Source organism: Phaseolus vulgaris, chromosome 7 (genome assembly GCF_051622355.1).
Source record: "Phaseolus vulgaris cultivar YP4 chromosome 7, ASM5162235v1, whole genome shotgun sequence".
Lineage (NCBI taxonomy): Eukaryota > Viridiplantae > Streptophyta > Magnoliopsida > Fabales > Fabaceae > Phaseolus > Phaseolus vulgaris.
In genome coordinates this window covers 53,091,958-53,105,305 of record NC_143504.1, presented here as the reverse complement: position 1 = coordinate 53,105,305, position 13,348 = coordinate 53,091,958, and the positions used below count along the sequence as shown (strand labels likewise).

The 13,348-nt window shown below is 28.4% G+C and overlaps 1 protein-coding gene and 1 pseudogene across 3 annotated transcripts; both read right to left on the bottom strand.

Annotated features, from left to right (window-relative positions):
- Nucleotides 1–861: 861 nt before the first annotated feature.
- Nucleotides 862–1,870, bottom strand: LOC150025994 (uncharacterized; annotated as a pseudogene).
- A 2,199-nt stretch (nucleotides 1,871–4,069) lies between these two features.
- Nucleotides 4,070–9,439, bottom strand: LOC137830188 (long chain acyl-CoA synthetase 1). 3 transcript variants are annotated; one of them, XM_068637366.1, is made up of 20 exons: nucleotides 9,294–9,439; nucleotides 8,499–8,662; nucleotides 8,253–8,316; nucleotides 8,081–8,170; nucleotides 7,939–7,995; nucleotides 7,788–7,836; nucleotides 7,466–7,542; nucleotides 7,305–7,344; nucleotides 7,122–7,216; nucleotides 6,611–6,778; nucleotides 6,417–6,527; nucleotides 6,188–6,275; nucleotides 5,923–5,989; nucleotides 5,756–5,831; nucleotides 5,542–5,659; nucleotides 5,105–5,350; nucleotides 4,868–5,007; nucleotides 4,581–4,763; nucleotides 4,368–4,487; nucleotides 4,070–4,298 (listed from the first exon to the last, which is right to left on the bottom strand). In XM_068637366.1, the coding sequence occupies exons 2-20, from the start codon at nucleotides 8,642–8,644 to the stop codon at nucleotides 4,245–4,247; spliced, it is 1,989 nt and encodes a 662-aa protein (XP_068493467.1). In that variant the 5' UTR covers nucleotides 8,645–8,662; nucleotides 9,294–9,439; the 3' UTR covers nucleotides 4,070–4,244. The 3 variants fall into 3 exon arrangements, with proteins under 3 accessions (XP_068493467.1, XP_068493468.1, XP_068493466.1); XM_068637367.2 differs by having other exon boundaries at nucleotides 9,339–9,429; XM_068637365.2 differs by having other exon boundaries at nucleotides 9,270–9,409.
- Nucleotides 9,440–13,348: the final 3,909 nt, after the last annotated feature.

The window sequence follows — 13,348 nt, the reverse complement described above, 5'->3', positions numbered from 1 at the left end:
AAGAAGAACATGATTGTCCAAGTAATTTAAGAGTTGTTTTCTGAAGTGTTAGTGCATGAACTCCATGAACAATCTACCATGATTTTGCATCAATTTTTATCTATATCCCTTAAAGAGTCAACATCGGCTAAATTTTCTCTTCCATATGAAAAGTTTGCAAATTCTATATTTAATTGTCTCCTTACATTCACATCATCAAAGTACCTCTTAAAACATTTCTTCCTTTCGTGAGTAAATTCCTTATCTTGACGTGGGACAAGTCTTTCTGAATCTTCATTTGACCATTCATGACTATAATATCTACATAAAAATATATAAACATAAGTTAATTTAATATTATGTACTCAATAAAATATAATTATAAAATAATTTAATTATATAATGTATTGGATTTAAAGAATGAGCAAGACAATGAAGAGATGTGCTACTCTTACTCCAATGATAAATTAATATTAAGTTTACTACTCCAAAAAAATGATGAATGTTCAACTTCTGTATTTCTTTTATGTTGGTATATGACCTTTCTCACATTTTCAATCATTGAATCTCACATTTCGTATACTAAATAAAGAGTAGCCATATTTGTATCTGTTTTTCTGAGAACATCATAATTAGGAGCAGTAAAAACAAGTATGTAATCAACCTTCATCCACCAATTATCAGTCAACAAAGTTTCTTTCACAAATTGTGCACTATTCACATTATCCTCTTTGTAAGAAGACCATTGGTCACTAATAACCATTTTTTGGAGTCTTTTTTCCAAACTTCTAAACATTTTTAGCATGACTATGGTTGAAGCAAATATGGTTGAAGCAACAGAAAGCAATTTCAATGAGTTGAAGTTATTGAACATTGATAATCTCATAGAGTGTCCCATAATAAAGGTTTTAATAAAGGTAACATCATCATCAATTTGTGAGATCCAAGAACATTGTTGATAAGTATCACTATTTTTTTGGTATTTTTTGTTGCATATATTTTTCAATGCAAGATTCAAGGTGTGCACTACACAAGGAGTCCAATAGATTGAAAGAAATTCTAATTCTATGAGCATACCCGCTACCTTACATACAAATGCATTAATAGTTACAATTTGTACTACATTTCTTAGTCCAACCTTCATAATTGCATCTCTCATGTGTTTAGTAATAAAATCTTTGTCCTTTATTTTACCAGATTCATCTAGTGACTTCAAAAAGAATAGTCCACTCTCAGTGATAGCCATAAAATTTATAAGTGGTATTCTTTGAAGATCACTCTACCCATCACTAAATATTGTTACACCTTTCTGATTCCAGGAGTTTCTTATAAGTTGTAGAAGGTTTTCTACATGACTTATTTTCTTTGAAAGTAAAGGACCTATCAGTTTATTATATGTTGGCGGTACATATCCACTATATGATTAGAAGTATTAACTGCATAAGAAAATGCACTCCAATAATAAGGACTTCTTACTAAATGAAATGGTAGTTCTGAAGAATAAAACATTCTCGCAACTTCACAATCAAGAGTATATCTCTTTTGAATATTGAAAACATCTTGTAAAGAAACTTTGAGTTTTAGGTTAAGATAATTGTTTGTCTAATTTCCTTCATCAGATACAGGTGGTAGAAGAACCTTTTTCTTTTTTAAATATTTTATTTTCAATGATGCTTCATTGTCTATTTTTTTTTAACTCAATAAGTTTTGAAGAGGTCACATTCGAACAAATTCTAACTCCTTCCCTGTTAATTTTTTAAAACTATGCTCTTACTGGGGTGTAAGATTCATTGAATAAAAAAGCACACAGACTACACTTGATCATATTATTTCCACCATTGGGAGTTTTTCTTAGCTTTGAAACATATCTCCACAGAGATTTTATTTCATTTTGTTATTCGATAGCTTAAGTAGGTATATTCATCTTAATTTCAATAAAAAAAATTAAATATAAAATATTTACTTACATATAAAAATCAAATAAATTAATTTAATAGAAATAAAATTATGAATATAAAATTTAAGAAATTAAAAATTAATTATAATATAATATATTATATATTTTTAAAATAATTTCCAATTATTATGCTATTTAAGGTTATTTTATATTTTTAATTTCAACATCATTATTATTAAAATATTATCATCTTTGATATAATAAAAATAAATTTAAAATAAAAAAGTTTACTAAATAAATATAAAAAATAAAACATATAATAAATTAAAGATTAACTATAATATGTTTTATATTTTTAAAAATATTCAATTATTATGTTATTTATTTAAGGTTATTTTATATTTTTCATTTTAATATAATTATTATAAAATAAATTATCTTTCATATTTAATTTTTTAAGTAAAAGTTTAATTTACCTTTATAAAATATTATTTTTAATAAAAACTTAAGCGAATATTTAAAATATTAAAAAAATTATTTTCATGTTAGTAATTAAAAAATAAAATAAAATATTTAAATTATATAAAATACAGAATATTATATAGTTATATAATAGATTATATTTAAATTATTTGAAAATATTAAAAAATAAATAAAATTATTTTAAATTCAAAATTCCTGTGAATATGTAAACTTTGTCAGATAATAATATGCAGTGTCCATTCAATAGAAAAAAAATCCTAATAAAGATTATATAATTATATTCAAATTATTTGAAAATATTAAAAAATAAATAAAAGAATTTTAAATTTAAAGTCTGTTTGCTCAGAATTGACTGTGCGCATTAAATAGAAAACAAAAAGTCATTATGACTGATTTATAAATGATTGTATACCAAATCCTACAAGTCATTTCTAAATTCTTAAAATTTGAAATAGTATCTATACTGAAACTAAGATAATGGATGGGAAGGACTTGGATTTATTTTTTAATTTCATTAAGAATAAATATGTCTTTTCATCAAAAATATGAAACTGCATGAAAAAAAAATATGGAGGTGGAGGAAGAAATTGTCTATGTTCTAGTTTTCAAAGAGATTTTTTTATTGTTTTGATTTTCACATTTGTTGGTAGTTTCTTGATTTTTAAAGTTTAATTACTTATTTGGATCCATAATTGATTTATTTATTTTTTCAATGTTATCTCTTAAGTACTAAAAGGCTGTATTTAGTCTTACTTGTTTTTTAAATGTATGGCAATGCTTTTATTTTCCCTAAATTGATATAGAAACAAACTTTAAATAACGTTAATGTGTCATTGTTACGGTTGATACGTTAATGTTCACATGGTTATTGTTGAATGTGACATTAAAACTTTCACTGCCACCCATAAAAATACCTTACACCAATACATCATGTTGTTTCCTCACTTAAATGTGAATTGAGACACATCAACAATACTTGACACTCTTTAAATATTGTTTCTATCAATCTATCGAAAGGAAAAATATAGAACTATTTTTTTTTAAATGGAATCAAATTGAACATTAATAAAAAATAGTCGGAACGACGTTGAAAAAAAGTAAACAAATCGGTGATAAAAAATAAGTACTTAATCCTTATATTTATTAGCAAAAATGTATTTGTGTAATAGTATTTTTTACTTTTTGAAATTGAGTTTGTTAAATTTATAGTTAATGAGAATTTTTATCTACGTAATTAAAGGTTGAGAATTTAAATAAAAGTAATTTTAGTGGCAAATAAATGATATCTTAAAGAAAAAATTGGAAACCAAATATGAGAAAGGATGATGACAGGAGCTCAAGGGTAAAAATTGGAGTGTAAACGAAGAATGCACGTTGTCATTATTATTAGTATACATTGTCTTTTCCTTTATTATACTCCGTAACTTCATTTTTACAGTTACAGCGTGTTTTGGTTAACATATTATTTTGATCTTTTATTTTATTTTTGGTTACAGTTTAGTACCCCAAGTTTAAAAATTTCTACTTTAACCTTCAAGTTTATCTATTAGACTAAGTTGCTTTAAGAGGTAAAAAAAAACTAACATGTTTAATCGTGATTTTGGAAAATTAAAGCGTCTAAGGAAGTGGGCACTAAAGCGTCTAAGGAAGTGGGCACCCTCAAATTGAATAAATTAGAAGAAGTTGACAGCAGTTGAACTAGACGCGGGATAGTGCAGAAATGAATTGCTGTGGTATATATAGATTGAGTCTTTGAAATTAGGAAATATAGTTCAGCACTTGGTAGTTGCTGAATAATACAAATTAGCACTGAGCTTTTAGGATTATATAGATGAGTTTGAGAAGGGGAATAAGAGCACTAAATGGCATAATCGTGCCTAAAACCTTACATTTTTTGCTTCTCTTTTGTCAGACTTAGGTATAGTTCATCTATTTCCACCTGTGACAATATAAACAATTTTGTGAGTATTTCTAGACTGCATTTCAGAAATAAGAGCATACTGATTACCTGATAATACTTTAGCAGTTTGTTTCTTTTCTTCTTAAGTGTTGCAGTCACCAATTCTCTTTCCATGTCGAATGGATAAGGCTCTAATATCACTCCCTTGATATGTTCAAAGCCCCTCAGCTAATTTGGAAATCAAAATTCAAGAGGAAAAAACACAGTTAGAGAATCATATCCATGCTTTCGTACTTCATAAACCTCAGCATTTGATGTTACCTTATTTCTCTCAGCTGTCAATTTCAGCTCAGATAGCACATATTTGTTGAGTTGGTCAAGAGAGCAGAGTTTGTCGAAAGAAGATATGTGACCATTTGTATATGCCCACTTATTCGCAACTTCTTCATTAGGAACTACTACTGCAACTAACATTGACTTCAAGCTATTCCCATAAACCCAGATCTAAAAGTAAAACATACATAAACCGAATCAGAAGTAACCAAAACGCAACAGTCTATTGACTAAAAACTGTGCCTATTAACAGCTGAACTCATGAAAACACTTACATCTTCAACTATAGGAGTGATACCATAAACATTTTCTAGATGCTCAAGTGCTATATACTCTCCTTGGGTGAGTTTAACAAGATTCTTCTTCCTGTCAATAATCTTAATTATACCATTAGGAAGAATTTCTCCTACGTCCCCTGAGGATACAGGAAAATGTCAAACAAACGCATTAGACTATATAAAGATTCCTAAAACCAAATTCAATTTTTGGGCAGAAAATGACAACTCAATTACCTGTGTGAAACCATCCATCTCTAATAGATTCCCTTGTTAACTCTGGATTTTTGTAGTAGCCACTAAAAACAGTTTTCCCTCTTACACATATTTCACCACATGGAGGAGTTTCAAGAGGGTTGTATCCCATCTCTGGAACCTCCTCCAGCCTTATTTCATTGTATATTGATACAGCTCCAACAGTACCAACCATACACATTTCATCAGGAAAGCCAAGAGTAGTTGGTCCACATGTTTCAGTCAAACCTGGATTAACCATTGTGTCAATTTGTACTTTCTACATGCTGTGTCATGTTGTCTTAACAAAAACATTTTTAAATTGTCTGTCTATAAGAGTTATCCACATAAATTTAATCTATCAGGGAGAATGTGCTAAAAAAGTAAAATTAAAAATATGCTGTTTATGTGTCTTGTAATATAGTTAAATTTTTAATTACCATAGCCTTGGCATACAAAAGCACAAGTAGTGACACGCAAGAATTCTTCCACCTCAGGACTCAATGCTGCTCCACCAGAGATTATTAGTCGAACACGACCACCAAGCCTGGCTTTGACCTACAATGGAGAAAGTTTTATCAAATTTCAAGAAAAATATTAGTAAAAAGTTATATATAATAAATACAGGTTTTAGTTAAGAGATTATGAGACAACCTTTCTGAAGGCTAATAGATCTGCTAAACGTGATGCTTCTCTTTGCTTATATCCTTTTTTCATCCAACCAAGTTTGCTGTGTTTGAAAATAAATGTGAATTAACAGAATATCTCATGATCTCAATAAATGGATAAAGATAAAGATAGGGTACAAGATTCCAACTTACTAGTTATAGAGCAAGCCAAAAACAGTTCTCCTAATTGGGTTAAGGTCTTCCACTGCTTTCTTGATACCTGAAACAAATATTCTTCCATAAATTATCATCAAATAATGTGTCAACAATACCACAAATTTCAGTAATATTATATTTTTAATTAAAAATGATTAAAAACAATAAAACTAGAGTCTATTGATAATATTTGAAGTATATAAAATATTATAATTTCTAATAAGTTTCTTTATGTATTCAATATGTTGAAGTGTGGCCTTGCCTTCATACACCTTCTCAAAAACCCGTGGGACGCCAGCAAACAGTGTTGGTTTCAACTCCATTAAATCATCCCTCAACGCGTTCAGATCCTTCAGAAAACAATTCCACAAATTCACCAAATTAAAGAATATAAAACTGGATATTTATTGGTATGAAGCAAAGAAGAATCATTAACATGTCAATGCCAGCAAGCAAATCCAAATTAACAATAAATTCTTGGACAAAATTACCCCATGATAGTAACCAACAGATGCACCCTTACGGAAAAAGTACTCCTCAATTGTGCGATCAAGGATATGGGCCAAGGGTAGGAATGACAAATACACATCATTCACAGTCATCTGTACAAATTAAGTTTGTGTCACTTTTGCTAAAAGGAAAATGGTACTATATCAGTTAGGCAATGGATAAGCATCAGATTTACCTTGTCTTCAAATTGTTCCATGAAAAGATCCATTCCTCTTACTAAAGCCATTGCGTTTTCATATATTAAAACAACTCCTTTAGGGTCTCCACTTGTCCCACTAGTGTACATTATTGTACAGATGTCATGAGCCTGAGGAGGAATAGCACTTTTGGGGTTTGCTTTTCCCTGAAAGATAATAAGTTGATCTCATTACGCAGGGTAGATCAGAAAGATACCTACCAAGAATCACAGGAATAGCCTACAGAAACAGTTTTACCACTTTATATTTACATCCATGAGCTATTTCTCTAGTAAGTTGCCATATCAAAGTTTCTATAATCTTGGGATTGCATTTTATTTTCATTCAAGAGCAAAGTTATTGTACCAGAACACCTTTACAAAAGGAAAAAGTAACTCACTTTTCCTGTGTGAACAACTTTTGTAAAGTGTGGCATGTAAGCTTTAAAACAAACCTTCCACAATTGCAAAAGTAGACAAAAAAGTAAAAACTACTTCTCTAAGAACTAACCAACTGCAAGAAGTCATCCCAGGAATATGGCTTAATTCCAATAGCAGAAGCCTTATCTTTCTCTTCCTGTGTTAATGTAGTGAAGCACACCATGGCTGTACCATAAATCAAATTTAGCTTAATTCATTTAATCATTCTGCTAGTTCTAGCACAGAATAATTGAAATGCAAAACTTAAATTCACCTTTAAGTCGCTTTGAGGATTTACATTCAGGATTTAAGACCTGCAAATGATATATTTACTCATAGCTAAGAACCTATGAACTGCAGCTCTGAATCTCTGATATATACAAAATATCTGAAGTGGAACATTATTTAAAAAAAAAACATTATCTTATTGGTTACCTCTTTAACCTTCTTATCCTGGACGAACACAACATCTATTTCTGCATGATCTAGGATAAAATCTACAGCACCATGTCCTGCATTAAAAATATATATATAAAAACTTAAGGTTTGAATGTTGCTTCTTTTTTCTTTGTTCATTTAGATCAGAAAACAAAATTGCACTGATAAAGAAAATGAGTATCAAAGCTTTTTACTAAAATATGTAAAATGAACAAAGTGTGAAGATTTGATTAGGATCATATTTTTGTCATGGCTCTTAATTTTGCAATACAATAAGAGAGAGAGAGGTGGGGATACATATTTATTTGAGAAAAGTTACCAAGGGTGTCGTAGAGAGGCACACAAATTAAGCTTTGAGCAGAACAAGCCTACAATTAAAACATGATTATGAATTATGGTACGATACGTAGCTTCATATAAAGAACATGAGAGAAAACTTTGAGAAAGCAAGGGTCATAGAACTGTCAAACCTCCATTGCCACAATCCATTCAGGGCAATTAGATCCGTAAATTCCAATTCGAGCACCCTGTTACATAAAAAAGATTCCCTTTGAAAACTGCTGATCTACTGTACTTACAAATTACGAGGGAAACCATCTCACAAGCACTTACAACTTCGGCTCCACATGCTCGTAAAGCAGAACTTATATGCAGAACTTCTTCATAAACTTCCTTATACGTGTTCCACACATATGGTCCAATCTATTAACATGATCCAAAAATAGTTACTTTATTTTTTTTACATATATAAAGTCATATAACAAAACAAATCTCCGTAAGATACCTTTCCATCTACAATTTTACGCCGTCCTAGCATTGGGTTGTTAGGATAATTTTTGACAGACTCACTGCAGCCATCAAAGAAAAAGTTATCAGTGATCAAAATATCATTCATTGATCAACCACCAAAATCTCAGTTTTTATTAACAGACCCCACATTATTGTTATATGGGTAAAGCTCGGTACAGAACATATATTGTATGATTTTAATGTAATAGCGACTGCTGAATCATTATCTGAAATCAATTACCAGAAAATATCCCAAGTTGTGGAGAAATCAGGATCCATTGGTGGAAATTCATTTTTGGAGAAGACACTGCGGTACACTGGACCAACAGAGAGGCTACCATTTTTACCTTCCCTTCCTTCCTCAACCTTAACCGAAAAGGCCTTCATTCTCCTTTGTTGCGAAACCTGAACAAGGCACAACACAAGTATATCAACCACCACTGAACTTCCATCAGTTTCCCTCAACTTGGTTCACTTTGGTGTATATTCAAGTACCCGTCAATGACAGGCACCAAAAAGTCAAACCTAAAAGTACTACGAAGGTTTTTTCTTTGGTTTAATCATTTTATCAAAACAAAAGTGACAAAAAACCAAGCATAACTAGACACATTGCGTGGTTAGGAAGAAATTTTCACTTATCCGCAATCTCCCAACTAATTTTTAACTATGCTTTATGACCAAAGTTTTAGTAAGCACTTCGCATCTATTCGCTGAACTTTGGCAGAGGTGGTCCCGGATCAGAATAAGACAAGATAACAGTTTTTACATGTCACATATACATAGAAAAACAAGCACCAGAAACATGACTCCGAGACCCCGGGAACGAGGGAGAAGGTGAGAGGGGTTTTTGCTAACACGATTATCATACTCTATAAATTATTATAATATTAGAAAAACAGGCCAAAGAGAAGAAAATTCAAAAGGGTATGGGAAGTCAAACAGTGGAGAACTACGTAAGGGCATAAGAAACATAACACGGGAGATATATCTGTGCTTAGATATAGGTACGGACGTTTGCGTGGATGAGTGTACGTACTAAGTTGTATGAACTGAGGCTGGTTTCCGTGTAAAAAGGGTGTACCTCGCTGCTTCTCTGCAACTTGTGTAGAAACAAAGTTGAGAGCAGACATATTAACGAAGAACCAAGTTGAGAATTTTATAGCCAAGTAAGGAGTTGCAAGTGGAAGTTGCAAGTGTAAATGAGGTAGTTGAAGGTTGGAAACGAATAATAATGAAGACCGAACAGCATCCATGTCGTACAGTAACTTCAATTGCTTCCACGTGATCATGCCCTTCCCCAACGTTTTAGCTATTACACTACTTTTTTCAACTCTGGAAAAAAAAATAGTAAAATAAACAAAAGGATTCAAAATAAGAAAATTTATACTACTCTACAAATATTTTTAATATAAAAATGTGTAAATTAAATACAATTTAATATTTTATCTTAGAAAAAACACATTTTACTACTTTTTTTTTAATCCCAAACAAGATGATAAAAAAATAGTGGTCACCTACTTTGTTCGGTTCCTTTACTTTATTATAAATAATAACTGAACAGTAGACTGTTTCTTTTCCAAAAACATTTCCGTTCTGTTTCCACTATTCCAACCCAACGCTTAATTTATAAAGGCTAAAATACATTTTTAATTTATAAATTTGTTTTGTTTTTTATTCTATAAATTTTCATCTCCGTTTATGTTTGTAAATTAATCAATTTTGTTCCTCTCGGTTGCACAGAAATACTACTAGTGTTTTTATTTTAAAATAACTAATTTTAATACAATAACCATTAACGTAATCATACACAAAATATCGAAATCTGAAAATGAAAATGAAGTTGGATGAAAATGAAGACAGACCCGTAGCAACTCATCAAGTGTGTTAGGTTCACAATGCACACAGGCTCATAAGTGAGCTCATTGATCAATAATCTACAATGTTATCACAGATATGAATATTTTTTATTTGTTTATTTTTATCCACTTATAAAATATAGATTGTATGTTCTATTTTACTTTAATTAGTTTTTTTTCACAATGTTTTCTTTTTTAAATAAATATTTTTAATTTTTGTCTTTATTTGTTTGATTTTAATTTAAAGTTTTGTCGTTAATTGTTTGACATTATTTTACTTGGAGAATGAAATTTGAAATGAAAAAATTGTCAATTACTATTTTAAAATTTGTTTGTATGTACTAGCTTATATGCAAGCTCCTAAATATGTGTCATAGAGTAAATAATGTAACTTACAAGTGTTATTTGAATTAGTTCGTTTCATTCTGATTTTGGTGGGTAAAATGGGACAGAACAAGATGGGTGGAGCTGCATTACTAGTCTTAACTTTCACTTTTATGTAGATGATGTAGTAAATGATGTCGTTGATTAAAATTAACTCAAGCACTCCACTCTGTTCTTGATGCCTTATTGTGTATTGCATGTATGGAAAAATCGACTTTGGAAGCTACATCAACTTTATCTTACTTTAATATAACACTCGCAGGTAATGTTTGAACTCGTCTTAACGAGTAATATTTGCATTGATCCAACAAATATACGAGTATGAATAATATTTTATTTATTTTAATTGAGTATAAAAGGGAATAGTATATACATATTTATTGTCATATCATTGTTCTCTTACCCATTTTTTTAAAAATTATTAAAACATAATTAGTTTACTAAGTAACGTAAAAAAAAACTTATTTACATTATTCTCTTTAATCTTTAGTTTCGTTTCATTTTAAAAGTTCTTATTTTACTACATAAAATTTTATCTTCACTTAATTGTTTTGAGTTGTTCAATATTTATCAAGTTCATTCAAATCCCTATCACAACCTTACTGGAGATTTTTTTCCTTTGTGCGATTTTATTTATATGCTTAATTGTATTTCAAGAGACGCAAACCTTCAATTTCATTGACTTAAATCACTTATAGGACATGCATTTGATCATTTACACTCTTAAATATTTTATTTATTGTTTATTTTTGTTATATGAAAACGTCTAACTCTCAATTTTGAGTGTTTCAATCACATAATCATTTAGTTTAATAGGTAACCTAAAAATCTTATATTCTCTTTTGTATCTAGTTTCATTTGATAGTTGTCATGAAATTTGAATATGTATAATTATTTACTCTTTTTCTATAATTACTTTATATTTATTTAAATTTTGTTTGGTACTTTTATTATAATATTTATGCAATTTTTTTCCTTAACATTTGATTTGAAAGATGTTAAAGTGGTAGAATTTATGTCAAACTCAATATCACAAAGTTAACTTTCACTACAAGAAAAAAAAGGTTTTAATAGAGGTTATTTAGTGGAGGTTAATATAACCTTAGGAATTGATTTAATTAATAGAGGTTTTTTCTAAAACCTCAACAAAATAACGGAGGTTTTTTAACCTTAGCTAAATTCCAAAGGTTTATTCTAAAACCTCAGTAAAATAACAGAGGTTTTTTTAACCTTTATTAATTTCCAAAGATTTATTTTAAAACTTTCGCAAAATAACGAAAGTTTTTTTAACCTTCGTTAATTTCCAAAGGTTTATTTTAAAACCTCCACAAAATAACGAAGGTTTTTTTAACCTTTGTTAATTTACAAAGGTTTATTTTAAAACCTCCATAAAATAACAAAGATTTTTTTAACCTTCGTTAATTTCCAAAGGTTTATTTTAAAACCTTCGTTAAATTCTAAATATTTATTCTAAAATCTCATCAAAATAATAGAGTTTTTTAATTTTTTTTAAGTGTCAAAAGTTTATTGTAAAACATCAATTAAATATTTTATATTTTCTCAATTCTTAATAAATAGATATAATTAAATTTTTTAGTGAGTTTAGCCTAAACTGGTATACATATTTAAATATGCTTTGAACTTAGGTCTTAGAGGTTGATTCATTAATTGAAGTTAGAAGGCACTTCATTAATTGAAATTATTATTCAATTCTTAAAGATTGTTTTTATGAATTTCAATAAGTAAAAATAAGTTGTGTGTGAAGTGACATTAACTTATCACATATATACATCATCATAATTTATTTTTTGGTTACATTTGCAGTATCAAATTTTGAAGAATCAGACACTGAAAACTATTCATTATAATAATATTAATAATAATATTTATAATAATATTAACAATAATATTTATAATAATATTAATAAAAATATTTATAATAATATTTATAATAATATTTATAATAATATTAATAATAATATTTATAATAATAATAATAATAATATTTATAATAATATTAATAATAACATTTATAATAATATTAATAATAACATTTATAATAATATTAATAATAACATTTATAATAATATTAATAATAATATTTATAATAATATTAATAATAATATTTATAATAATAATAATATTTATAATAATATTTATACTAATATTAATAATAATATTAATAATAATATTAATAATAATATTAATAATAATATTTATAATAATATTAATAATAGTATTAATAATAATAATATTAATAAATATTAATAATATGAATAATATTAATAAATATTAATAATATGAATATAATATTAATTATAATAATAATATTAATAATAATGTTAATATAATATTAATATGTATAAATTATGTTAATAATAATAAGTAAAATAAAAATGATAATATGACCAAATAACTTCTTTGGTCTAGTGGTTAACCCTTCCCTCCTTACTGGTATTTAACGGAGGTTAATATTTAATGGAGGTTATGAAAGCCTTTTCCTGGTTTTTAAAAAAACCGTTCCCCAGGGATGGTTTAGCGAGGGAAATCGCAACCCAGGGTAAACCACTTAATGGAAGTTTTAACCTTTGGTAATGTAAAAATAAACCCTCGTTAAAACCATTACTCTAGCCAGTTGACCCGCTTAGGCCCGTCTGGCATAACCTATATACCATGCGGGCCAATAGCGGGGCAGGGCGAGTTGGCCTGCTGGCCCGCATAAATAATTTTTTTTAAAAAAAAATAAAAAAACATACCAACAACACAAAAGTGACTTTAGAGGTTATCCAATACCTGACCTTTAGTTAAGTCATGAAGTTAGTAGGAAGAGTGACACTGAATTTAGTTTTAA

Bases quoted from the DNA above. Each gene is read 5' to 3' on its own strand.
- LOC137830188 (XM_068637366.1), bottom strand. From the start codon at position 8,644: ATGAAGGCCTTTTCGGTTAAGGTTGAGGAAGGAAGGGAAGGTAAAAAT. The intron at 8,171-8,252 runs GTATCTTACGGA...TCATGTTAATAG, and splicing joins GTAAAATTGTAGATGGAAAG to ATTGGACCATATGTGTGGAA. The intron at 7,543-7,787 runs GTAACTTTTCTC...TTTTTAATGCAG, and splicing joins GCCTCTCTACGACACCCTTG to GACATGGTGCTGTAGATTTT.